The sequence below is a fragment of the Quercus lobata genome, chromosome 2 (genome assembly GCF_001633185.2).
Source record: "Quercus lobata isolate SW786 chromosome 2, ValleyOak3.0 Primary Assembly, whole genome shotgun sequence".
Taxonomy (NCBI): Eukaryota; Viridiplantae; Streptophyta; class Magnoliopsida; order Fagales; family Fagaceae; genus Quercus; species Quercus lobata.
The window spans coordinates 64,190,865-64,216,115 of record NC_044905.1 but is presented as its reverse complement, the minus strand read 5'-3'; the positions used below and the strand labels follow the sequence as shown (position 1 = coordinate 64,216,115).

The 25,251-nt window shown below is 35.8% G+C and overlaps 2 protein-coding genes and 6 non-coding genes across 8 annotated transcripts; 6 read left to right on the top strand and 2 right to left on the bottom strand.

Annotated features, from left to right (window-relative positions):
* Positions 1–1,452: 1,452 nt before the first annotated feature.
* Positions 1,453–8,068, bottom strand: LOC115976201 (sucrose synthase 5-like). Its single transcript, XM_031097350.1, has 15 exons — positions 7,694–8,068; positions 7,433–7,587; positions 6,875–7,067; positions 6,637–6,755; positions 6,346–6,562; positions 6,148–6,243; positions 5,886–6,059; positions 5,587–5,703; positions 5,343–5,509; positions 4,804–5,028; positions 4,128–4,694; positions 3,852–3,990; positions 2,877–2,953; positions 1,745–1,774; positions 1,453–1,645 (listed from the first exon to the last, which is right to left on the bottom strand). The coding sequence occupies exons 1-15, from the start codon at positions 7,928–7,930 to the stop codon at positions 1,630–1,632; spliced, it is 2,529 nt and encodes an 842-aa protein (XP_030953210.1). The 5' UTR covers positions 7,931–8,068; the 3' UTR covers positions 1,453–1,629.
* Positions 8,069–16,787: 8,719 nt separating this feature from the next.
* Positions 16,788–17,556, bottom strand: LOC115968298. Its single transcript, XM_031087652.1, has 2 exons — positions 17,551–17,556; positions 16,788–17,303 (listed from the first exon to the last, which is right to left on the bottom strand). The coding sequence occupies exons 1-2, from the start codon at positions 17,554–17,556 to the stop codon at positions 16,788–16,790; spliced, it is 522 nt and encodes a 173-aa protein (XP_030943512.1).
* A 3,621-nt stretch (positions 17,557–21,177) lies between these two features.
* Positions 21,178–21,278, top strand: LOC115978531. Its single transcript, XR_004088800.1, has one exon. It is a non-coding gene; the product is annotated as a small nucleolar RNA Z103 (small nucleolar RNA).
* A 105-nt stretch (positions 21,279–21,383) lies between these two features.
* Positions 21,384–21,505, top strand: LOC115978492. Its single transcript, XR_004088764.1, has one exon. It is a non-coding gene; the product is annotated as a small nucleolar RNA SNORD14 (small nucleolar RNA).
* A 97-nt stretch (positions 21,506–21,602) lies between these two features.
* LOC115978429 lies at positions 21,603–21,700 on the top strand. The gene has a single exon (XR_004088715.1). It is a non-coding gene; the product is annotated as a small nucleolar RNA Z103 (small nucleolar RNA).
* Positions 21,701–21,925: 225 nt separating this feature from the next.
* Positions 21,926–22,024, top strand: LOC115978428. The gene has a single exon (XR_004088714.1). It is a non-coding gene; the product is annotated as a small nucleolar RNA Z103 (small nucleolar RNA).
* A 384-nt stretch (positions 22,025–22,408) lies between these two features.
* LOC115978493 lies at positions 22,409–22,530 on the top strand. The gene has a single exon (XR_004088765.1). It is a non-coding gene; the product is annotated as a small nucleolar RNA SNORD14 (small nucleolar RNA).
* A 267-nt stretch (positions 22,531–22,797) lies between these two features.
* On the top strand, positions 22,798–22,894 carry LOC115978530. Its single transcript, XR_004088799.1, has one exon. It is a non-coding gene; the product is annotated as a small nucleolar RNA Z103 (small nucleolar RNA).
* Positions 22,895–25,251: the final 2,357 nt, after the last annotated feature.

The window sequence follows — 25,251 nt, the reverse complement described above, 5'->3', positions numbered from 1 at the left end:
TATAAAGACTTAAAATTTTATTTTATTTTATTTTTTTTTGTCTCTTTCTCGATTTGTCAATGTTAACCATCAAATCTTTAACATGACACATAATCTTTCTCTCTCCAAGAAGATTGTTACGTGATTATGTTATTAAGTTATTGTTTGGATAGCAGGCGTCCAACGTTTTTTGGGTGGGTCCTGTGTATTGTTTATGGGGTTGCAAGTACTTTTTTTTTTTTTCACAAAAATAACTTTAAAATTAGGTCTCATAGTACTATTCACATATTTAAAAATTATTTTACTACAGTATTTTTAGTTTTCAATAATAAGCAGTATCCAAACAGACCCTAAATGAAGTTGTAATGCATTTGATAAAGTAGATTATGTTATTCGCTTTAAAGTTTATTTTATTTTTGTCATATTATCATTTTAAGTTGTAGATAGTTTTTCTTTTATTTGTTAATTTTTTTAAAATTATAAATCTACATTAGAAATATCATTCTCGATATGAAAAACTTAAAGGAAAAAAAATGAGAGAAGAATAGAGAAGTTGATTTTTTTTTTTTTTTGAGAAATAATTACAACATACTGTTAATCTCGCACCTCGAACCCTTTCCCCCTAGACCCCCAAGCATTTTGTGCATGGGGAGGTGCTAATTTAGTTACAAGGCTTTTGGCATCGAATAGAGAAGTTGAATTGAATCTCACATAAGATCTCTAAATAAATTTGTTATTAAGAATATAAGATAAAACTTATATGTAAAATCTTTCAAAAAAAATAGTTATAACATAATGAAATAATACAACTGAAATATAGTTTTTCAAATTAAAAATTTTTAAATTATACTTAAAATCAATCATATTAAAAAAAGCAAACTAAGTGAATTAGTCATATTTTCAATTGAAATCTAGACATTAGAAAAACTTATTTAAAATTTAATTAGTAATTTGCATATTAAAAAGTAAGAAAAATGAATTCTTTTAATACATATACGTGTGTATATATAAATTAAATAAATAATACTTAAAAAAATCCACTTAAAATTGTTGCCTCAGGCCTCGAACTTTCTTGAGCCAACCGTGATGATGTGAAGAGCATCAATTAAGTCAAGTGAGATGTCTATGCAAATGGAAATTATTGGTCTCTTGAAATACCTAGGGATAAGGAGTTAAGGAATAAGGATCCAAAACGAACATGCATGCCCCATTACAAATGATGGCTATACATATGAAATTTTTTTTTTTTTAGAAGGGATAAAACCATTTAGTTAAAATAGAATGTTACGAGATAGTCTTATGAGATTTCTCACATAATATGTGTGATTACTTGGGATTGCTAGGAATCTGTCACCTATATTGACCAAATTAAGCCATCAATAATAACAGTGTAAAACATCTCAGCAACAAGAAATTGATCTCAACAGAAGAAATAAATTAATAGAATGTTTTATAAAAATTAAAAGAGTCACATTTACAATATCTGGTTCATACACACTTAGAACTGGTTTATATCATAAAACCCAGTTCTCCAATTCTCAATCATTACCCAATAATTTTAATTACAAATGTTAAAAAGAAATGGAACTTTATGAAGACACAACACTGTAATTACATGCAACATCAATGTCTGAAGGCTTGAGGTGCAATTTAAGATCCAAACAACCTGAAAAGTCAGTTAAATTGGTTTGAGTGAATTGTTAGGTGGCTAAAGTGCAAAATAATCCATAGCAATGCCAATGAGTCAATAAGGGAGAAGCCTTACCTTTGTAGTCGAGATTGAGAGCGTTTTGGGCTGCACAAAACAAAATTTTGTATTTTATATTGAGTGAAAAGTAAACATTTTTATTTTGTTGAAAGAATAAATATTATCTGAAACAAATAAAAGAGAAAGAAAATTAGATGAGTTATCAGCAATATAAGCAAAATATGTTATAAAACTCTATATCTAAGAATTATTTCAGTTTGATTGTGTTTTCATAAAATGACTAACTTTTAAAATGGTTTATTTCAATGGTTTTATACTTTTATTTTATATAAACCAATAAATAAAAGTAGAAAAACATCATTCCGTATTTGATAACTTTATTTTGCGTTGTTTTCTCTGTTTGTGAAATTAAAAAATAAAAATAAAAATTCTTTTTAAAAAGGAAAGTGTTGTAATGGTTACAAATTTTTTTATTTATTATAAAAGACTTAGAAAGTGGCTTAACAATGAATGTAATTAGTATTACTTAAATTACATAATAAATTAATGTTGAATTATATTTTTAGTGATTGGTGATATATCAATTTGTGACTTTAGCATTTTTCCATCAATTTATAAAGTTTTTGTAGTAACATTTGTAGTATTCCTAATATTACTCTTTTACAAGTGGTTTTTAAGAAAGTTCATTGTCTAACTTAATAAGCAAAATGACACAATGAATGAATGAAGAAATATGTGAAATTGGAAGAACATTGGTATAACTTCGAGACTAATTTCAGTTACCATGTGGTCAAGGTTTAGTTTTGTCATTAAAGAGCTCCAAACACTTCATTACTCGAGGTTTTTTTTTATTTAATTCTAAATATGGTTCCAATAATTTATCAAGGATTCCCATTTTACATGCTTTGAGTCATAAAAAGTAGCTGAACACTGTTCTGGCACCCCGTAATTTTAACAATCTTATTCTAAAAAAATAATCATAAAAATTATAACAATCTTCTCATTCATATAATAATATAGACCATGCATTAATCATATTGAGGAAGATGATCCACCTTCCATTCAAATATAATTTTGTTCAGTAAAAAAAGAACAAGAATTTGTTGTAATATACTATTATTTAAGCATATTTATAACATCAAGTAATTATTAACAAAGTTCCCTCTATATTTTTGGTCCAGTAACATGCCTTTTTGAGGGCTGCGGCTTGACATCTGGTTTTGGCGCTGGTGGAGCTTCGTCACTTGGGATAGGTACGTTCTTTGCCTGTGACAATTAATGACATGATGTGAGAAACAATAGGGACCCATATCTCGAAAGAGTCGTGATAGTTATACACTGAATGGGGGACAGAAAGTCAATGGCGGATCCAAAAAGTTTTATTTGGGAGGCCACAACTAACATAAACCATATATCTAAACAACAAAAAACTCAAGTAGAAAAAAAAAATGGTATCATTATTATTATATTTAAAATGCTTTGAATAATTCATTTTATATTTCATGTTTCTATTTATATTTATTTATTTAAATGTAAAAGAATACTATGTCATTGTATATTGTTTACTCTATAATTTAGAAGTCATCTAAATATTAAATAAAATACAGTTTTTTTTAACAATTTGCAGGCAGTCAAGTATTGTAATTAAATCAATTATAAATTATAGATATGCGGTTAAAACGATTGAAAATTACATGGAATAAAAAAAAAATTATACTTGGAAAAATATTATTATATTTTACACACCAAAAAAAAAAAACACTAATGCTATTTACAACCTAATACACACACATATATCATCACTCTTAACATATATTATGAGAGGATTATTACTTAATTATTTGTTGACTATGCTTACATTAAAAAGTATTTAGACATTTAATAATAAATAAAGGGGGTCAAGTTGTATTTTCCCAATTAGCTACTTGTAAATATAATTATGTCATATATTAAAATAGATATTTTTTAAAATATTTGGGGGGCCTAGGCCCCCTCTAGTCCCTTTGATCATCCGCCACTGCATACAGTTGAAATCATGTTTTGAGAGTGTGCGGCAGTGTGTAACTTAGAATGTGCAACAACAATTAGTGATCTTGAAACTTGTATCAATCGGGACAATTAATAGTTACGCAATATTATATAGGTTAGAAGTGAAGTAACATACCAAGCTTTTGAATTGGAGACCATAGAACAATTGAATGTATCTTTGCTTTGCCAGTTTCTTCTCCTTGTTCAGTTGTCTCCAGAAACTATAAATGCTACCCATATTCAGCACCTTGTTTGCGTATATCTTCCAGGTGTAGCTACAAAGAGAGAAAAAATAATTCAAATTCCATATGATATATAAGTAATGAATCCTCACAAACTGATAAAAGTGAGGCCTAATGAATGAAAATAGTCTGAAGTTGGAAAGCTATGAAATACTCAGGTTTGTGATTACCATTCATTTATACGTTGCAAACCGGCTGTTGAAAACTTGCTCCAGTATGTGGCATCCACCTTGCACTTGTCAAAGAAATCCGCAATTTTGTTACTTGATTCACCCCCATTGTTGGGATCAATATGAAAACCTGAGACCCCATCAACAATGATTTCGGCTGGGCCACCTTGATTGGTTGCAAAGGTGGGTAATCCACAGTTCATTGCTTCAATGACAGTTAGACCAAATGCTTCATACAGAGCAGGCTGCACAAAAGCTCCCTTTGAGTCAGCAATGCAGCGGTATAGTTCTCCATTGCGTTGCCTATCAGTCTGTGCTGCAATCCATCTTATCTGACCCTTAAGTTGGTATTTTTCTATCAATGCATGCATTTTCTTAATTTCAGAAATTTCTTCTCTATCCTTTGACTTGGAAGCATCGAAGAAGCCCCCAACCACAACAAGGTTAACCAGATTTCTCAGCCTCTTGTTTTTCCCATACCACTCAGTTAATCCAGTAATGTTCTTCACAACATCAAGCCTTGCCATCGAGAAGATGATAGGTTTCTTCTTGTCTGCTAGATATCCACTGTTTTCGAATAAAGTTCATAGAAGATGTCAGGCAATTTCAACAAATTTCATGATCCATAATAATAGCAGTAAAAAAGTACATGCATGTTTTGAGGCTCCAAACTTACATGTGTTCATTGTTATCATCTTTACTATACAGTAATTCTTCAATGGCAGGGTGAAATGATGTGAGTCGTCTTTGTCTCTCAATGTAAGGGAAATAGATGGACTGATCAGCCCCTGGTGCAGCAATGTTGAACTTTGGATCAAATACGTTGATGCCTGAAACTACTCTGCAAAGCCCCGGGAGTGTAAATGCTGTATGGCTTTCATACTGTCCAGGTCTTTCTTTGCTGCAAGAACAATCAAATTCATATGAAACAAACTTAATTGCACTTATACATCAAATAGTTCTTTCCTTTTTTTGTATGTGCATTTATTACTAGTTATATCACTTATACATCAAATAGTTCTTTCCTTTTTTTGTATGTGCATTTATTACTAGTTATATTCCATCCATATTGAATTTTGCTAAAAAAACCAGATAATTTTTATCTGACTTGATTCTGAAAACTTGTGCTTCTATATCATTCTAATTCTTTGTCAAGCCTGTTATATTACTTCAAGTTCTATTAAATATATATAGCTTTGTGTGTAATTCTCTAACCTTCCTGCAATCTCCTGGTATGTGCTGGCTATGACGAAATCTGTTGCATTCATTGCAATTGTATCAGCAATGAATTGGCATGAGAAATGATACTTGGGATCTAATTCCTTCCATCTGATGTCTGAATCTTCATACTTAGTCTTCTCTAAAGCATGCGCAATAGTTCCCTGGTTTTTAAGAGCACTAGTTTAGTAAATATAACAGAGAAAATTTATAGCTGAATAAACTGATGAAGAAAAGACACCTGAGTGACCCCAAGTTTATTAGCCATGAGAGTTGCCACCAAATTCCCATCAGTATAATTTCCGATGATAAGATCTGGCTTCCCTTCCATGTGGTCAAGGACTTTGGTTGTAGCATCCTGTTAATATAAAAGTGTTAGAAATGGTTAAATGATTAAATCCACCATTTATTTTTAGTTTAAGCTTTTGGACAAGTAATAGTTTATTAAAAAAAACGAATAATTGATAGGAACTAAATCCCACTAAAAATGTCATTATAGGAAATTTAAATCATGTTTTTAAAGATAGATGGAACACATACCTGACTGAACTTCTCAAGATAGGGATATATATCAAAACGAGAAACCCATCGGCGGAGGACTCCATTCTCTGTCTGAAAAGGCACCCTAAGAATGTGGGAGTGCTTGGTACCATTGATTGCTTCCACCTCCTGGTTACACTTTGTTCCCCGAGCATCTGGTATGAGCCGCGTGACCTGTCATCATCAATAGCATGATTACATGATGCTTCCAAAGTTAACTGCTGTAACTGAGATATCATTCCTGGCTCCTTATGAAACTCACCACAACAATTTGAGGCTTCGCATTAAGCCCTTGTTGCTTAATTCTAAGGAGCAATTCTTCTTCAAGAGCTTTTACTTGATCCAGAATGTAAACCACCTGTTTTTAAGTGTAGAGGAAGAGCAATGTCAGCTTAATAATGAGTGTTAATTACTGCAGGCAGACTACTTTGATTTCTAAGGTCAAGTAAAAAACTTGTACCTGCCCACCAGTGTCTGGCAAACCTAGAACATCTGATTGACCAAAGTAGCCATGAGGAGAGAAAATTACAACATTGAATATTGTAGGAAGCCTGCTAAATAACTTCTCCATATTAATTGGATCGGGTGCTTGGAGTACTTCTGAGAGTGTTCTCATTGTCTCCTTTACTCTTTGTGCAGTATCTCCCCACCCTTTCTCAAAGCCCCACTGCTTAAACCTGTAAAGGAATTTGATTTATCAGATAACAATTCTTCAGCATCTGATAACAAAATTTAGTATTAGATAGATCACCTTAGCTCAAAATCTGGATATGGAGTGTCCTTGGGAAGTGCTGATAGGAACACCTCAGCTACTATCAGTGCCATCTGAAGCTTCAAAGCAGTATCAATGGTGCTATTTATCATAAGATTCTGCAAATTTAAAATTACTATAAGTATTCAGAACCATTTAATAGATGTTACAATGGAAAATTCAACAATGTTTTTGGATAATATTTTCTTTTAATGATTGAATGCTGTCTTTCCCATACATCTCCTAGATGATTCAGTGATAATAAGTAGTCCACAAGTGGCTGTGAATTCTCCAATTTCTGGCTAAGCGTTGAAGTTATGAACTTTGAAACCAAGGCGACTCCATTTCCAATTGAAGAAGATAGGGTTAAGCGAGGCATAGAATAGTCCAATGCTGCGAAATCCACTTCCAAAGCACTTTGATCATTTGCCCTGCAACATAAAGCAGAGTTATTATTACACAACCTTTGAGCTATAAGCTTGGATACAATGCTGGTTATAAGCCAGGAAATACACATGTAATACAGATGATCAAAAACATGTGAAGTGCATGAGAAGCTAGCAATTTGTTCATTGAAATAATGGGCGAAGGTCTTTTCCCTGTGGTACTGTTCCACTTGTATTTGATTTTCGAAAACAAATCCAAAAATTCTAGGAATATGATTAAAAGAAAAATACTCTGTCAAGTCGTTAGATAGATATATAATTATTTTAGAAACATGGAATTTAAATTTAGCTGGTGCTATGTTAATCACATGAAGCAAGCAATCAGAGCTAAATGAAGAGAGAAAACATACCAGTTTTCATCATAGATCATTTCTTTACATTTCAAGAAATCTGTAATGGTGATTCCCTCAACCGATAAATCATCAGCGCTGACTTTAACATATTCCCAAAATCCAGGATTTGGTCTTATGGCAAAGGCAACATAAGGTGGTATAACAATAGCTTCCTGGAAAAAAAAAATAGCATTTTGATTTCAACAAGCCTATCATCTTGGTTTCACAATGTTAGCCAAAGAGGGGGAAAAAAAGTGAATGTCAAAGAAAAACAAGAACCTGTGTAGAACACAATATGTAACCAAGTAATCCCCCCAGGACCTGAGTTTTGTCATTCTTGTCATCAATGGCTTTCTCCATTTCTTCCATTAGTTGGGTCAGTTTCATTATCCTCCTTCCCTTTTCGATATACTTAGCAAAGCACCTCTTCATATGGTAACGACTCTGCTTCAAGGCTTCGGGCAAGCTATCAGTTATTGACTCAGAACGCTGTAAGACTGCTGCAGCTGAAGCCATTTCAGAAGACAAGTTGTTAAGGTTTTGAATTGTGGAAATCAATTACCAGTTTGGCTTGGTCAGTGGATAGGATTCTGCTTTTATAGTCTATGGAGCTAGGATTTTTTTTGTATTTAATACATGGCTAACTTGTCCATCATGATAGCTTGCTTTGAGTTTCGTCAACGTTTTGGATTTTTAACTTTCTCCAGCTGGAAAAGAAGGGTGCATTGGTGCAAGAAGAAAGAAAGAACATTTCACAAAGAAAGGGTAGGAAAAGAAAAGAATGTATCTGTAGGAAGAGATTCCTAGTGAAAAAGCAAAGCTACCATGGAAATTATTTTTCACGCGAAGTACTGGGTAATGGGTATCATTCTTTCCTTATTTCTCTGTCTGAATGTCTGATGTTGTTTGTGAAGATAGGAAAGAATACGTAAAATTGTCATTTCTAAGGCAACACCATATCTTGTATCATTGCAAACCTTTATATGGCATTTGGTGTAATCTTTTATGATTTTTAAAAATGTTTGAAGATTCTCATATTTGGTTGCAAATCACACTAAGGAATTAGATGTTAAGAGAATCTAGATTCTCCCTTTAAAACCCTCTTAATAGGAATGAAGATTCCCTTTAAAACATGTGGATATCCAGATTCTTAAGCTTAAACGAAATTGTATTTTTTATAAATTGACAATTTTAACCATTTTGCCTTATCATTTAAGCAATTAAGATAAAATATAAAAGAAATCATCAATATATTTTCTCTTGTCTTTATCTTTTCTCGCCAAAATAACATTAACAGGACGACAGATAACTCTGTTGATATATTCTTTAACAAAGTTCTATTTAGGTTTCACATGTGAAAAAAAAAAGTTTAAAGGGGTCCTCAACTAAATAAATAATGAAAAACAAAGTTTATGTATCTTAAGAGATTCATTTAAGATTCCTGGGAATAAACCAAACATTATCATCTCAAATCCCTGGGAATCTTAAGAGATTCCGAATGAAACCAAACATAAAAATAGCTACATTTTTAGGCATCTAGATTGTAAGGAATCACATTCCTAGGAATTCACAATCTAAATGCCAGGAATAATGTGGATTTCCCTGTATCAAACACTACATTAAAATTGGAATTCTCCATGTTGGATTTTAACTCAACTGGTTCACGTCAACTTCTTCCTTGGGTCAAAGTGGTTCATTATGCACCCATTCAAGGCAGCCTAGCTAGGCTATGTGGAATTATGAGATGGATTAAAAGGAAAGGATGAAGTTGATTAATTTGAAGTAAATTGGATATGTAAACATAAAATTTAGACTTTGCCTTCAACGGGGATTTTCCCTTGGATCTTCATTTCATCAATGACCTTTTCCTCACTTTGTTGTACATTGTCTATTGGGATATGTTCTTTTCACGTGATATCTGGAAAACATTAGTATCATTCCCAAAAGTTCATAATTTCTTTCGTTTTTTGGTAGTACCAGAAGTTCTTTCTAATTTGTGCATATGGAATTAACAATTTTTTTTTTTCATTGTATTGTAAACAAGGACGGAGCCAAGAGGTCAAGAAAAATACACTATATTTCGGATGCATAAGTCCCTCCTCTCATATAAAAGTAGACCCCACACTTGTGGGATTCACTCTCATGTAAGGGAGAGAACTCGTAAATCCGATACATGATATACCTCCTTAGGGGTTAAGCGAAGGCAATTGCCACTCAACCCCACCCAAACCCCACCTTCTATACTTCATGGTTTTTGTTAGTTTTTGTTTTAGGTTTTCATGTTCTTAACTTTATCCAAATACAATTTACATCCGCTAACTTTATCCAGGAATTATTTTGGTCTTTTATGTTTGAAATTAGTCATTGACTCATTATATTCTCGTAACTTTGCCCAAAAATCATTTTAGTCTTTTAAGTTTGAAATTTATCGGTTTCTCAACAAGTTTGAAGTTGGTCATTTTAATCTAGTAACTTTACCCAAAAATCACTCAAAACTACCAACTTATAAGACTAAAATTATTTTTAGGTAAAATTAACAATTTCAAACTTAAAAGACTAAAATGATTTGGGGTAAAGTTATTAGACTAACGTGAGCAACTTTAAACTAAAAGCTCTAAAATGATTTTTGGACAAAGTTAATGGTGTACATTGTATTTTTGCCAAAATGTTTTCATTAGATAAGCTTTATATGTAAAACTTAATCGAAAAATGTAAAAGTTTTCCTTTTTTTTTTCTTTTTCATTTTCTTTAAATATGTTTTATATGTCAAGTTTAATTGAAAAATGTAGAAGACAAAAGGTTTCTACTTAGTGTTTTTTAATTTTCTTTTTTTAAAGCTATAAAAAAAAAGGATTTTAAAAAATAGATAATAAAGAAGCAAACGTTTTTTAATTCAAGATTTTAAAACAAAAATTACCCCCCCCCAAAAAAAAAAAAAACCTTTAAAGGGTGAAGAGGTCAATTTTTAATAAAATAATATTTATTTATTTATATTTTTATCAAAATGAATATATGAGTCATAAAACTTAAAAATATTTAATAAACTCCATAATTTGATATTCGTTCTAAGTTGAACTCTAAAGTTATAGATATACAAATGGTTACAAATATAACTTAAAATTGTTACAACATTAATTTTATAATTTAACAAAAATTAACAAAAGTTATCCTTAAGGTTTATCTAGTAAGTAAAAATCGTTGCAATATATTATAAGTAGAATTTTGATCATAAAAAAAATTACAACACTATCTTTTATTTATAAAATAAATTTTAAGAAATGAACACAATATAGCTATAAGGACCTAACTTAGTTTCCTTGTCCAACACGTGGATGGACTTAGGCCCAAGAAGCCCAAAATAATGAATTTGTAGAGAAATGGGTTGGAAAATTGGGCTTTAGTTGGTCAAAAAATGATCTAGATAGGCTTAATGACAAAAAGATAAAAATAGACAACTATAAAATGAAGAAAGAACGTCCTTGGCAAAGTCCGAGGACAATAGTTCTTATATAATGCTCTAAGATAACGTTACAAGTTTGATTATGGATTGTTACAGTATTTCTTTTCTCAATTTTTCCTCCCCCTCTCTTGTTTCCTCCTTCTTTTATACTCTCCCCCTTTTTCACCTCCATCGTCCACCTGTATGCTAGATGGTTAGAGTTGATACTTGTCCCATCAGCCCTTCTCATAAGTTCTCAAGTAGTAGCTGTAAGGCTGAAATACACTGTTCAGGTATCACTTCTACATTAATACGGCCAGGGGATTAGTTACAGTGCATTTAATGCAGAGGTAGTAGCTTTCTCCCCAGATATTTTGGGGCTCATTCTTGTCTTATATCTCTGCAGTGCTTGTCCGCCCCAAATGAATTTCAGGGGTTGTCATCCTTGCTGTCAATCCATTTTCCAGGACCTCAGCCAAGTTCGGCCAAGGAAGTTTTCATCCTCGGCACACTCTTTGAAGCCTTTAGGACCAAACCCCACCTTTTGTTCATCAGCGCAATCTCCTCTGATGAAGACATCTCCTCCTCGGGCAAATCTTCGTTCTCGGCTTGGGCCACAGGCCCAATATATGAATACACAATGAACTTCTGGGCCCAAGGACCCTACAATAGCCCCTCGAGATTCCCCTTTCTAGCTCCTCAGGAAGAAAGGAGGATTTCAATGTCTCTAAATTAGCTTCGTGCCTATTTTGCTCTTCCTCTGCTTATGAAGACGCCCTTTTGTCTACCCAAGACGCGCTCCTGGCGCTGCAGCATTCAAGGCATGTCCTTATTAAATTATGGCAGCTCTTTGTCCCCCACGTTTTAGGGCATGATGCGAATCGTAAGGTTGAGGGCTTCGTTGGGAGTTAAGCGGGAACTTTCCTGCTCTCTGCTCTCTCTTTGGTATAAATATCTATTAAATCAACTTTTTTCCTCACTTTAGCATTCATTTCGTTCTGGTGCTCATACCTTGAACCTGTACACTTTTTCAACTTTCCTAAGCCCTTACAAATACTAAGAACCTATTCGAGGACACCTTTACTCTTACCGTAAGTCTTTTTAAACTTTTGTTCTTTAATTTTCTACATCCTCCTCTTTTCTTCACGTTCTTTCTTTTTCTCCTCGGTTCTAATTTTCTTTCTCAATCTCTTTAGTTTTCCCAGCCTTTTCTAGAAATTGGTAGATTTAAGAGTTTAGTAGATTCCGAGTAGGGGATAGAAAGCTTTAGGGCTCGTTATAGTGTCCCTCCAAGAGTAGGAATTAAATACTGTGATGAGAGTCAATGGCACGAGGATAGGCAAGTCGGGGAGGTAGTAATCCCGATGATTGCATTCATAGAAGGAGTGATGAAAATCCCCATGGATGGAGTCACTAGAGACTACCTTAGAGCTCATAGGTTGGTTTCCATTCAGTGTGCCCCTAATATGTTTAGGATCCTAGGCTTCGTGGATGCCCTAAACGAAAAGATGGGTTTAGGTCTAACCCACCACGATGTCAATTAGGTCTATAACCTTCACCGCCTAAAGGGACAGGGATACTACTTGAAATCAAGGTATCCTGAGGTTAGGCTCATTCAATGCCTCCCCAAATCCAACAAGGGGCTGAACAAAGACTTCCTGATCTTGTTAAGGGAGTAAAGCGATGGTCTCCCTTGCCCGACGAGAGAAGGAGAACGAGGTGGGGTACTAGGCCTAGGGTATTCATTTACAAGTCCTTTCTTTGATTTATTGAATTTTTATATCTGACAAAATTTTATTTTCACTGATGGATTTGTAGACAGACGTGCTGCTGAACCGAATTTCAACCTGGTCAACAAGGATAGCCTAGAAGAAATCCTTAAGGTCGAGGTCTTTGTGAATTCAAACGGCCAGTTATGAGCAGCTCATTTGATCCTAGGATACACGTCGATCTCGTCTAGCTTTCAAGCTCTGAAGTGCGTCATAAGGGCCAGAGACCCCCGCCTACATCAGATAAGTGTAGCTGCTCCAGGTTTCCTTCTTCCTGGTCCAAAAGTAGAGATCGAAGAAATCACAACCCCCATTCCTGAAGGTATACCAACGGTAGGGGCCTCGTCGCTACAATAGACAACCAATGCGGCCACTTCATCTTACCCCCCCCCCCCCCAACATAAAAGAAGAAGAAGTGGTAGAAGTAGCCGATTTTGAAGAGTAGCCGAGTTTGAAGTTTTCAACCGAGTATTGTCCCCGGAAGTTTCAAATCCTGATCTCGGCCCTCCATTCTCACCAATAATCGACGAGATGGGGATACAGCGCAAACCAAAGTCCAGTTTGCTTGACTTAATAGAGTCTCAACCTAGGAGGGATGCACTTGGGAAGGCTGCCCAGACTAAGCTTTCCATTCCATCCTAGACTAGGATTCCCACTCCTTCACCTGCCTTGCCATCTTAAGCGGCATAACTGAAGAGGAAGAGAGAGTCAAAAGGGAAGGAGGTGATGGGAGTTGGACAAACCCTTCCCCTCCGCGAGGAAGAGGTTCAAAAGACGTCCAAACAAGCCAAAACAGGGCAGAGGGACAATGAGAGGGTTGCCGAGAAGAGGAGCGATCCCCAGATTAGGCCTCCAACCTGGCTCCTTACCTTAATGCTGAATGGGGAACCTCTCCTTGCTAACACCTCAATTCACGATTTTCAAGGAAAAGTAGCCAGTTACGTGGCTAACGTAGTGGAGCAAGCTTTGCTGCTCCCTGAGAACATGGTCGAGCTATGAGACATGAGGAAACATGAGGTTTTTCTCAATCTCAAAAGATATCTGGCTATGGTACGTCCCCCTCCTTTCTTTCTAACTTATTCTCTTCACTTTCCTTTTTTGATTCTTTTTTCTTTCCTTGGCAGACTATTCAAGCATCTTTATGGGCTGAAGAGATAACCAACTCCTGCCATCGACAAATGAAGGAGGAGGAAGGGAGGCGCAATGCTGTTGTGGACAACTTTCATGTGGCCGAGAAGAGTATCCAGGAGCTTAAGAAAAAGCTGCAAGAGGAGGAGAAAGAAAGGAAGTATGCGGCGGCATCCCTAAAGAGTGCTAAAAAACAAGTTGAAAGCCAAAGGTTGCTACTACATACTGCTGAGGACAACCTGGCCTCTTCCAAAACTCAGATTGCTGCATTAAAAAAGAAACTGGAAGAGGTTGAGAAGGCCAAAGGTCTCGTCAAGAAGGCCCGAGAGGAGGCAAAGAGAGCCAAAAATGAAGCAGAGCAACATGGCTATAACGTAGGCATGGCCGAGACTAAGGACGCCCTTAAGGCCGAGGTCCCTGCCATTTGCAGAACTTACTGCGCCCAGACGTGGGAAGAAGCCCTCAACCAGGCTGGGGTTGAGGCCTCTTCCATGCTCAGGAGGGCAGAAAGTGTCTACTACCCGCCAACCATATGCCTTACGAGCTCTTCAGATTCTAAGGTCGACCCAGCGCCCTCGAAAGCAGCTAAAGCCCAAGGAAGTCCACCCAAGCCCCTCCTACAGTTGATACTTCTTCTGAGGGTGGGGAGCAGGCCGAGGACACTACAAAAACTGGGGATGCCAAGGCGCTAACTTAGCTCCAACTGTTCCAAGGGATTTCCTCAAAGAAAAAGAAACTTCCCAGAGCATGGAGCTGGTGTTGGCAACCCTTGCCATACCCCTAAAAGTGGACCTAAAGGATAAGGCTCAAGTACCCCCCACAGCAGCAAATACCCAGCCTCCCAAAGATGTAAAGGAAAAACTTGTAATAAAGATGAAAATATAATAGTATCTTTTCCTTATTATTTAGCTGCCTTTGTTAGAGGCCTAAGCTTTAATGGAAGTTGCTGATTTTCTTTTTATAATTTTGCTTATTATGATGGGATATATCTTGAGTGACCAATCCGTCTAAGTAACAACACGTACCTTACGCAAAAATATGATCAATATTAAAACAAATTGAATCTGCTAAGTACCAGATCTCAGCTTCATGTAATGACTTGCTTATGTAATAGACTGGTTTCTGCATGCCACAGTCGACACGAATCAAGACTAGACTTACTGCGTGAGGGACCACAATAAGGTAAGCGAACAAAACCTCATCCGTCTCAGGCCTTGACATAATTGGTGGCTGAGAAAGGTATTCTTTCAATTGCTGGAAAGCCCGGGCATATTCATCGGTCCATTCAAACTCTTTCCACTTATTTAACAATTTAAAGAAAGGTCTACACTTGTCAACTGACCGAGAGATGAACCGGTTCAGGGCAGTGGTCATTCCCGTAAGCTTCTGGACTTCTTTTGGATTCTGAGGTGGTTGCAAGTTGTTGATCGCCTTAATCTAGTCGAGATTGACTTCAATTCTACGGTGTGTAACCATGTAGCCCAAAAACTTGTCTGACCCGACACCAAAAGAACACTTGGAAGCGTTAAGTCATAGTTTGTGCTTCCTCAAGATATCAAAAATATTCCCGAGATCATTAACATGCTCGGACTCTGCCTTGCTATTTACTACCATATCATCGATATAAATCTTAATGTATTTTCCTAACTGTTGTTCAAACATCCTGGTCATCATCCTTTGATAGGTAGCCTCTGCATTCTTCAAACCAAAGAGCATCACTTTGTAATGATAGTTTCCTATAGGAGTGACAAAAGTTGTCCTCTCTTAGTCGTCCAAGGCTAGAGGTATTTGATGATATCCTTGAAAGGCATCCAAAAAACTCATTCGAGGGTGGCCCACAGTGGCGTCCACTAATTGACCAATCCGAGACATAGGGAATGGGTCCTTTGGGTAGACTTTGTTCAAGTCTGTAAAATCTACGCATACACACCACTTTCCCGTCTTCTTCTTAATCACTACGGTATTAGCCAGCTATTCAGGGTAAAAAATCCTCTTTAATAGCCCTAGCCCGCTTAAGTTTCATCACCTCATCCTTTACAGCATCCGAATGCTCCTTGGATGAAATCCGAGGTGGTTGTTTCCTGGGGATGACAGATGGATTAACATTCAGATGATGGAAAATGAAGCTCAGGTCCACTCCCGGAGCCTCATAAGCATTCCAAGCAAATACATCAATGTTGTTCTTAAGAAAAACTACCAACTCTTCCTTCTCTTGAGATGGAAGCTGAGCCTCAACCTGAAAAAACTTTTCTAGATCGTCACCAATGGAGAATTTCTCCAAATCCTTACATTTGGCATCCTCGGCAGGCCCCCTCGTTGGTAATTTCGAAGGCATTGACTGCTATAAACCTTCTTTGACTATGGCCGAGGACTCAGCTGCTGGTTAATGCAAAATTGCAGACACGAGGCACTACCTAGCCATAGTTTGGTTTCCTATTAGCTCATCAACCCAGTCTCTGGACAAATACTTAACCTTCTGATGTAGAGTTGAAGAAACGACACCCAAGGTATGAAGCCAAGGTCTGGCAACAATAGCCGTGTAAAGGGAGTATGCATCCACTACTATGAAGTCCACTTCCACCACTTCTGTACCGGCCTGCACGGGTAACCTAATTTGACCTTTTAGGGCAACAAGCTTTCCATCAAAACCCGCTAGAGGCGAATCATAAGCTATCAGGTCTTCAAGTTTCAAGTTCAATCCTTTGTACAGGTCAAGATACATGACTTTTACACAACTGCCTTGATCCACCATTACTTTTTTCACATCATACCCCCTATTCAAGGGTGACCACTAAAGCATCACCATGTGTTGGATAGTTCCGATCTTATCTTCATCCAAGAAACTCAATGAAAGTCGGATCTCTAACCTAGCTCTCTTCGGCTCGGAGTTTGGGTCCTCGGCTGGTGACTTGGCCACAGACATCACCTTGGCAGGTTGAGAGCCAGTCCTTCTAGGCGTAGCAAATATGACATTGATTATGCCCAATGGGGGCCTTGAAGAAGCACTCCCCTGGCCATGTGACCTTGATTGGTCTCCCTATCCATTAGGTCGGTACAGAAATTGTTGCAGCTTGCCCTTCTTAACCAATTGTTCTAGATGGTTCCACAATGTTCGACAATCCTCAGTGGTATGTCCTCGGTCCTGATGACACTGACAATGGAGGCTTTGGTTACGCCTTGTAGGATCTCCACTCATCTTGTTCGACCATTTAAAATACAGCTTGTTCTTGATTTTCTCTAAAACTTGATGCACCAGTTCTCGGAACACGATGTCTACTACTTGTGGGGCTGCAGGTCCAGATTGTCCGGCAAAATCTCGCTGGGGTTTGTTATTATTGTAGCGTTCCGACCTGAAATCCCTCCTCTCCTGAGGAATAACCTTACCCTTCCCTTTATCTTGCAGCTGGTCTTTCTCAACCCTCTTATACTTGTTAATCTGATTCATGAGTTGATGTATACTGGTAACAGGTTTCCCCGTCAAAGACTTCCTTAAACCATGCTCTGCAGGCAAGCCGAGCTTAAAAGTAGTGATGGCCACGTCCTTAAAATCACCCTATATCTCGTTGAACATCTCCCAATATCGGTCTGAAAGTTTCACCCTCTTTCATGGACAGAGATAGCAAAGAAGCCAAAGGACGAAGCGCTCTGTTGCACGTAATAAAACGGGACCCAAACGTCTGGGTGAGTTCCTTAAAGGAACCGATTGATCCTGCCCTCAGACCATCAAACCACCTCATCGCCACAGGCCCTAAACTGGATGGAAAAACCTTGCACATCAAGGCTTTGTTCTTAGAATGTACCGCCATCTTTTGATTAAAGTGGCTAACATGTTCAACAGGGTCCAATCTGCCATTATACAAAGTGAAAGTGGGTTGAGTGAACCATCGAAGAAATCTTCCTTCCTCAATCCAATGGGTGAAGAGGGATTTAGAAACTTGGTTGAGTGCTTTATTCATAGCATCATTTACCAGGCCTCTCGAAGATGAATTGTTGTTTCTGCGTCTACAATAGTCATCTTCGTCATACACGAAAGATTCATTAGGGGGAGTTCTTGACCTTTGCCTATAGTCTTAATCCTCTTCATCATCGGAAGAGTAGTTAGAATTAGAGGGAGCTTGCCTTCTGCGCTCACGACGTAAGCTTCTCTTTAGGTGGTCAATCTCCTGCATGTTTCTGGTATTTTCCTCATGAGAGATATGGTTTTTACCTCGAGACTAACTCTTGCTAGTGTGTGTAATGCACACACTTCCCTCCCGCTCTCTCTTTCGCTCAAGTTCAAGGAAATGATCTTGATGCTAAGAGCCCATAGATTCTGCTGGATTTGGACCTGATCCTACCATCATTTAGCATCTAGCTCACTATCGCACCAGTAATTTCTCACAGACGGCGCCAATTGTAAGAACCTGACTTGGCTTCCTTGTCCAGCACGTGGATAGACTTAGGCCCAAGAAGTTCAAAACAATGAATTTGCAGAGGAATGGGTTCGAAAACTGGGCTTTAGTTGGTCAAACAATGATCTAGATAGGCTTAATGATAAAAAGATAAAAATGGACAACTATAAAATGAAGAAAGAACGTCCTTGGCAAAGTTCGAGGACAATAGTTCTTATATAATGCTCTTAGATAACATTACAAGTTTGATTATGGATTGCTACAGTATTTCTTTTCTCAATTTTTCCTTCCCCTCTCTTGTTTCCTCCTTCTTCTTTTATACTTTCCCCCTTTTTCACCTCCACTGTCCACCTGTATGCTAGATGGTTAGGGCTAATACTTGTCCCATCAGCCCTTCTCATAAGTCCTCAAGTAATAGCTGTAAGGCTGAAATACAATGTTCAGGTATCACTTCTACATTAATGCGACTAGGGGATTAGCTGCAGTGCATTTAATGCAGAGGTAGCAGCTTTCTCCCCAAATATTTTGGGGTTCATCCTTATCTTATATCTCTACAATGCTTGTCCGCCCCAAATGAATTTCGAGGGTTGTCATCCTTGCTGTCAATCCATATTCTAGGACCTCAGCCAAGTTCGGCCGAGGAAGTTTTCATCCTCGGCACACTCTCTGAAGCCTTTAGGACCAAACCCCACCTTTTATTCATCAGCGCAATCTCCTCTAACGAAGACATCTCCTCCTCCGGCAAATCTTCGTTCTCGGCTTGGGCCACAGGCCCAATATATGAATACATAATGAACTTCTAGGCCCAAGGACCCTACAATAGCAATTATATAATATTTTTATGTGTTTTATAACATTAAAATACCACTTAATATTCACATTGGTGTCATTTTGAGAGACTGCTTGGGTATGAGTTCAACTAAATTACATTAATCAATCACACTTCTCATTAGTATCCAATATGGGACTTCACTCTTTAACTACTATGTTACTCATACGTGAATATTCCAACAAATCTCTCACTTCACACGTGAGTCTTCTATCAAGTCACTCATTTTTGGCACTTTAGTTAGTCTCCCCCTTAAATATAAGTTTTTTTTTCTTAACAGTCCAAGTGTCATACATCACTTATACCAATAGTGTGCCCTTCACTCAACTATGCTTAGGGCGAACATGGTAATTTTCCTTGCACAACTATGAGAGTCACCAACACACAATTACTTTGACTCACCACTAGTAAAATCCTTACACAAAATGGGTGGAGGCATTGGAGTCTTCTTCGTTCTACTCAATGGAACCCACTAATGAACATTTGCCTTTTAAGCATCAGCTCTTATACCATTTATTGGGGAGAGAAACATCTGGAAAAGACTCTTTGAGTAGTTAATATAACATATAAAAACCCAAAAGGCTTAAGCCTAATGAGTATAACTCAACGATATTATATTAATCATGCACTCTTCTTATTATTCTCTAACGTGGGAATTCACTTCTTAACTAATTCTGTTACTCACACATGAATATTCTAACATTATAAAATTTTCTCCTTTTGCAGCCAAATATTGCCTCCACAACTTATTATAAAAGTCCAAATATTTTATACAATTAGTATTATGTCCATATGATGCACAGCTTAATCAATAATCATATATAAATTAAATAAAAATTTTCAATAATACAATGAACTAGAAGTTTTTTTAAATTGTGAAGAAGATTTTAACTTAATTACTGATCATAATAATTTAATTAAAAAACTATAGACAAGTATAAGCCTAATCAGAGTATACTATGGTATATTTATTAAGAAAAAAATTACAAACTCCCTATATATATATATATATATATTTCAATTTTATATATGTATTAACTTATCAAACATGTTTCTTAAAAAAAAAATCAAAATTTTCTTATATATAATCAATTTATTTAAGCAGGTGAATGTATCCTTTATTATTACAATTTTATATTTATGGGAGATGCTACAAGTATTTTTTTTTAATACATTTATGGAGATAAAAAATTTGAACAATTAATAATGATACTAATTATAAAATTATTTAATTTATACATTATAAGCACTTTTTTATTTTTTCCGGAAAATTTATTTTATTATCAAATCATATTATACTTATATATATACTATACCAAACTGTGAATTATTAGAGCATTCTTATCAAACCTTTCAAATGCTAAAAATCTTAATTTTTTAGCATTTTTAACCCAAAAGCTTGCTCCATCAAATGTTCTAAATGGTATAATTTTTGCAATTGATGGACAGTGCAATCTCATATTTGAGACTGCACTGTTCAGCAATGGTAAACCATATATTATTTTTTTATTCAGTGGGGTTCACTGAGAAGAAATAAAGGAGAGAGAGGAGAAATAAAAAATTATTAAAAAATAATAAAGAAACATTATTTAAATGAAATGGTAAAAAAAAATAGAAGTTTTGATATAGGTGGTATTCTAAAGTGGTGTGTTATATGTTATAAAATTGGATTTTGAAATGCTAAATGCTATATTTTTTGACATGTTTGATAAGAATGCTCTTACATAGTATTTATGTCTATATTTAAGCTTTCTTACAGCCGTACACGTGGCAAAAGGGCACCCGTCGATCGCTAAAACCTAATAAAAAGAGAAGAGGTTTTTAGGTTTAGGGTTTTGAAGATGGAAGACGAAGAGCAACTAGCTATATATAAATACCCTTCGCCTCTCTGAGCCTAAAAATATTCTTAAACCTCTCTCAAATGTCTTTCTTGCTTCTCTGCCTCAGCCTCAGCCTCTAGGGTTTTTTAAGTTTCAACTAAGTAACTCTGAAACGAAAGTGCGGCGTCGTTATACTGATTACCGGCGCTCATATCAGTGGGCGTTGAGTATGAGCCGACGCCAATAGTTGGTCCGTCTCTGCAAATCTACACAGTAAAAAGAGACTCTTTCTACTCTCTTTTTATGTACAAGCAGATCTGGATAAATTCTATTTCTCTTTGTTCTCTATTCATTTAGATCTGAATCATATTAATATGTGATTACATGATGGAAGTGATGATTATTTCCCCAAATGATCGAAGCTGAATAAACTGAGCGATTTTTTTGTTTCTCTTTTTTGAGAAACCAAGCCAACAGTTCTGATCCATCTTTCTTTGTTCATATAATAATTGCTATTTCACATGTTGATAACTTTGAATTGTGACTTTGCTTGTGATTGGTTTTGATAATTAGTTAATATCTATGAAAGTATGGACTGATGATGATAAATCTAAGGCTTGTTTCTCAAAACATTCGCAGGGCCGCCTAAGAGCTTTCGCCTTCGCCAGGCTTGAGAGCTAATGCTGCTTTTTTCCTTCCTTGGATGTCTGAGGTCTTATGTTGTTTCTTTTTTAGAGATTCTGATTTTTTTTACTTGTTCAATGTTAATGTCTGAATATCTGTTTAGAAAATAGATGTTATATATATTAGAGATGGAGGTGATGATTATTTCCCCAAATGATCGAAGTTGAATAAACTGAGCGAATTTTTGTTTCTCTTTTGAGAAACCAAGCCAAATGTTCTGATCCATCTCTAGTTTATAATTATTTTGTTAGAAATACAATTTATACAACATTTTTTTTTGTGTGCATCTCTTCAGAAATTGTGTCTCTGCAAGCATTTTACTTGTATGGTTTTTTTTTTATGTATAACTTGTTCCACTTTAGTTGAAATCGTATTTGTAGCTTGTGAGATAAGAAATCTTAATTTTTTTTTTCCTAGTTCTTTTGGAAATTAAAGATTAAATAAAATTTTGATGGAAGTGATGATTATTTCCCCAAATGATCGAAGCTGAACAAACTGAGCGATTTTTGTTTCTCTCCTTTGAGAAACCAAGCCAATAGTTCTGATCCATCTCATTTTTTTAACTAATTTGATTTTTTGTTTCTTTTTTTAAAAAAAATTGTTTTTAAGTTTATTTATATAATATAATTAAATCGTTTTGGCAAGCATTATTAATTTTATTCATTTGCATTTTTGTAATTAAGCGTTTCGGAGGTCACAGTTGGTAGTTGCGAAAGGGTGTTGTCTCTTTGAATTATTGTATTCCTTATGTGATTGGCTACATTTATGAGATATTCTTAAACTGCCATGGACATTAGATTTACTAGACTGCTTTTGTTTTTATAGTTAAAAGTAATGTAGTTTTGTTTTGTATGTAAGTTTTTGTCATGTGTTGGGTGGGAATGGGTTTATTTGAATTGTAACATGCCATGAATATTGGACGATGTTTTCTAATGTCCGATGATGACAAATCTAAGGCTTGTTTCTCAAAACATTCGCAGGGCCGCCTAAGAGCTTTCGCCTTCGCCAGGCTTGAGAGCTATTGCTGCTTCATTCCTTCCTTGGATGTCTGAGGTCTTTATAAGACAATTTTGCTTGTTATTGCTGAATAAATTGTTCTCTTCCCATTAGCTTGTTATTTTTCAAAACATTTTAGCTTTGCCTGCTCACTGCTCAGGATATGTCTTGCCTGAGCTTGTAGCTTGTACTTTTCAATCCTCTCTTGTGTTAATACTCCTCAGTCTTATAATTTTTTGTTCTAATAGGTAGCTAAATGTTACACAACTGCTCATTGGATACAGTTAATTTGTATGTGATTAATTCTTTTGAGATGATTAAATGGAGATGGATGTGATGATTATTTCCCCAAATGATCGAAGCTGAACAAACTGAGCGATTTTTTTTCTCTCTTTTGAGAATCCAAGCCAAATATCTGATCCATCTCTATATTAATCATCAATCATGGATCATTAGTTTCTTTTTTAAGTTTATATTCATGTGACAATTTATGGTTTTATGCTTTTCATTTGCCAGTGTATAACATGGACTTTTGAGACGTCAAAAATTATAAATTATTGTTTTTAACGTGCTTAATTTTTTCTTGCTTTTGCATTCTATTCGCTTTTCTTTTCCCTTTTTAAAATCAATGTTTGATTTCTTAAAAATTTGCAGTAGCTAGCTACCTAAGATTGGTTTCAACCCATACATACTATATATTGGAAAGTTTTATGTTAGAACCATATAACACTGCTGCTGTTTGGTAATATTTTTTTACCCTAGCATTTGCGAAGTTGTGTTAGAGAATGACTTTTAGCTAGGGGTGTTTGTGGTGCAGTGTAGTTTTGGGCCATTTTAGCACTGCACTGAGCCAAAACCGTAACGGTGCAATGCAGATTTTACGGTGTCATTAAAGTTGAAAGGGAAGATTGTTCTATCTCTACTTGAAAGGAAAGATTGTGGCAGAAGAAGCAGATGTTACGGTGTTATTAAAGTTGTTTCTTGCCTTTGTAATAATCTTTTCTAATTGAAGAGGTGATTGCCATAGTCAGTTGTTTCTAGTCTCAGAGATGTAAATCAATATTATCATTTTTAATTTACTGTTCATCTGTCTATTGGTTTCTCAAAAAATAATAATCTATCTACTGTTGGTTTTGCCGGAAAATACAAGTTGAGAGGGACTTTATTTGTGTTTAATCAACTCGTTTATTAATTTTGTGATTTGCACTTTAAGTACCAAGCAATCTCACGTATGAACCGGAGTCATAACTTGTAGTCACGATTATGTCATTATTTCAGTTCAAATTTGCGTGTTCTTCTAGGGTGATGTTTATACATGTTCTGCCAAACAGTGTGTAATATCCTCAGAATATTGCTTGCAGTGATCACACTTGTCTTTGAAACGAACTCTACGCCAACACAGATTCTTCTTTACTGGGATAGCTTCTTTACACGCTTTCCATAAAAAATTTCCATAAAAACTGTCTCACTGGGATAATTTCCTTACACTCTTTCCATAGAAAATTTCTCACCTTTGGGGGGGGCTACAATTACAGATTCCTCCTTAATCTGAAATTTATGTGAGAAGATACTTATAAGAGCTGGTTAAGAAAGTAAACTACTAATTAAACATAGAACATTACTTGGAGACATAAACTAGAACAAAAGATTATATAAACATGGCTTTTACATTAGACATGAGGGAAGGATTTTTAAGAGATTCTAAGTTTTGCCTTTCCATAGTTACAAAGTAGCCATTCGTAGGCCATGGAATTCAAACCAACTTAGCTATAATTTACAATCAGTTTTGTCCGATTATGCATGAGATGGTAGGGGCCTTGCTTGTGGTTGAAAAGTGGTTGAAGAGATGGGCCTGGTTAAGCCAAAGCTTTTGCTGGATAAGGCTGCTACAGAGAACATTAAGTGCATTTGACATGCATGGATAAGGCTGAGCGAAGCTCGTTTAGGATATTTCTGGGACCTTTTTATTATTATTATTTTTTTAAGTGTTGAACATACTTAATCTCATCTATCTCTTCCTTGAAACCAATCTTCATCGAAGTCAGCATATAAGTCATGATTATCATCATATAGGTCAAGGGGGGCCTATTTGAAGTGGATTGGGCATTTTCCAAGGGTCGTCTTCATCTGGCCATTGTTGTTTGTAAGCTTCTAGAGTACTTGATCTTGTTTTGGATAAAGTTCCCATATTAAAGGATTTTGTTATTCTAAGAGCATTCTGACAACATGCTTATGTGGTGTCCATGTGTAAAATGGAGGGAGTCATTTCGGTTAGTGAGCCAATGAATTTCTGGTGGATGAGAGATTCCTTCTGCTCAAATGTCATTTTTTGAATTGAGCTTAGCAGTCATGGATCTTGTAGTAATTTTGTAACAAAATCTTGGATGTTCTGTTATAGGATACTTTTCCCATCTTCATTATGAGCATCATTTTTCAGAATTTCAAACTAGAATTTTTGAAAATATCTATCTTGAATAAGTTCCTGAAAGGACATAGGGCCAAATCAACTTGTCCTCCACAATGGGTTGGCAAAGAGAGATGGTTTCAATCAATTCAGCTTCTTGAGGGGCAAATAAACCATGAATTAATTCTGTATCCTAGCTTCTAGTCATTGAATTTATAAGGGTACTCACCTTCATATCCTCAAAACCCACTACCACTGGAGATTGAATATGAGGATGATCAAGAGGCGGAAGCCAAGAGTCCAACCAAACGCTGATAGAATCTCCACATCATACACTGCACCTAGTACCCCTTTTAAGCTCACCCGTTTCTCGCAAG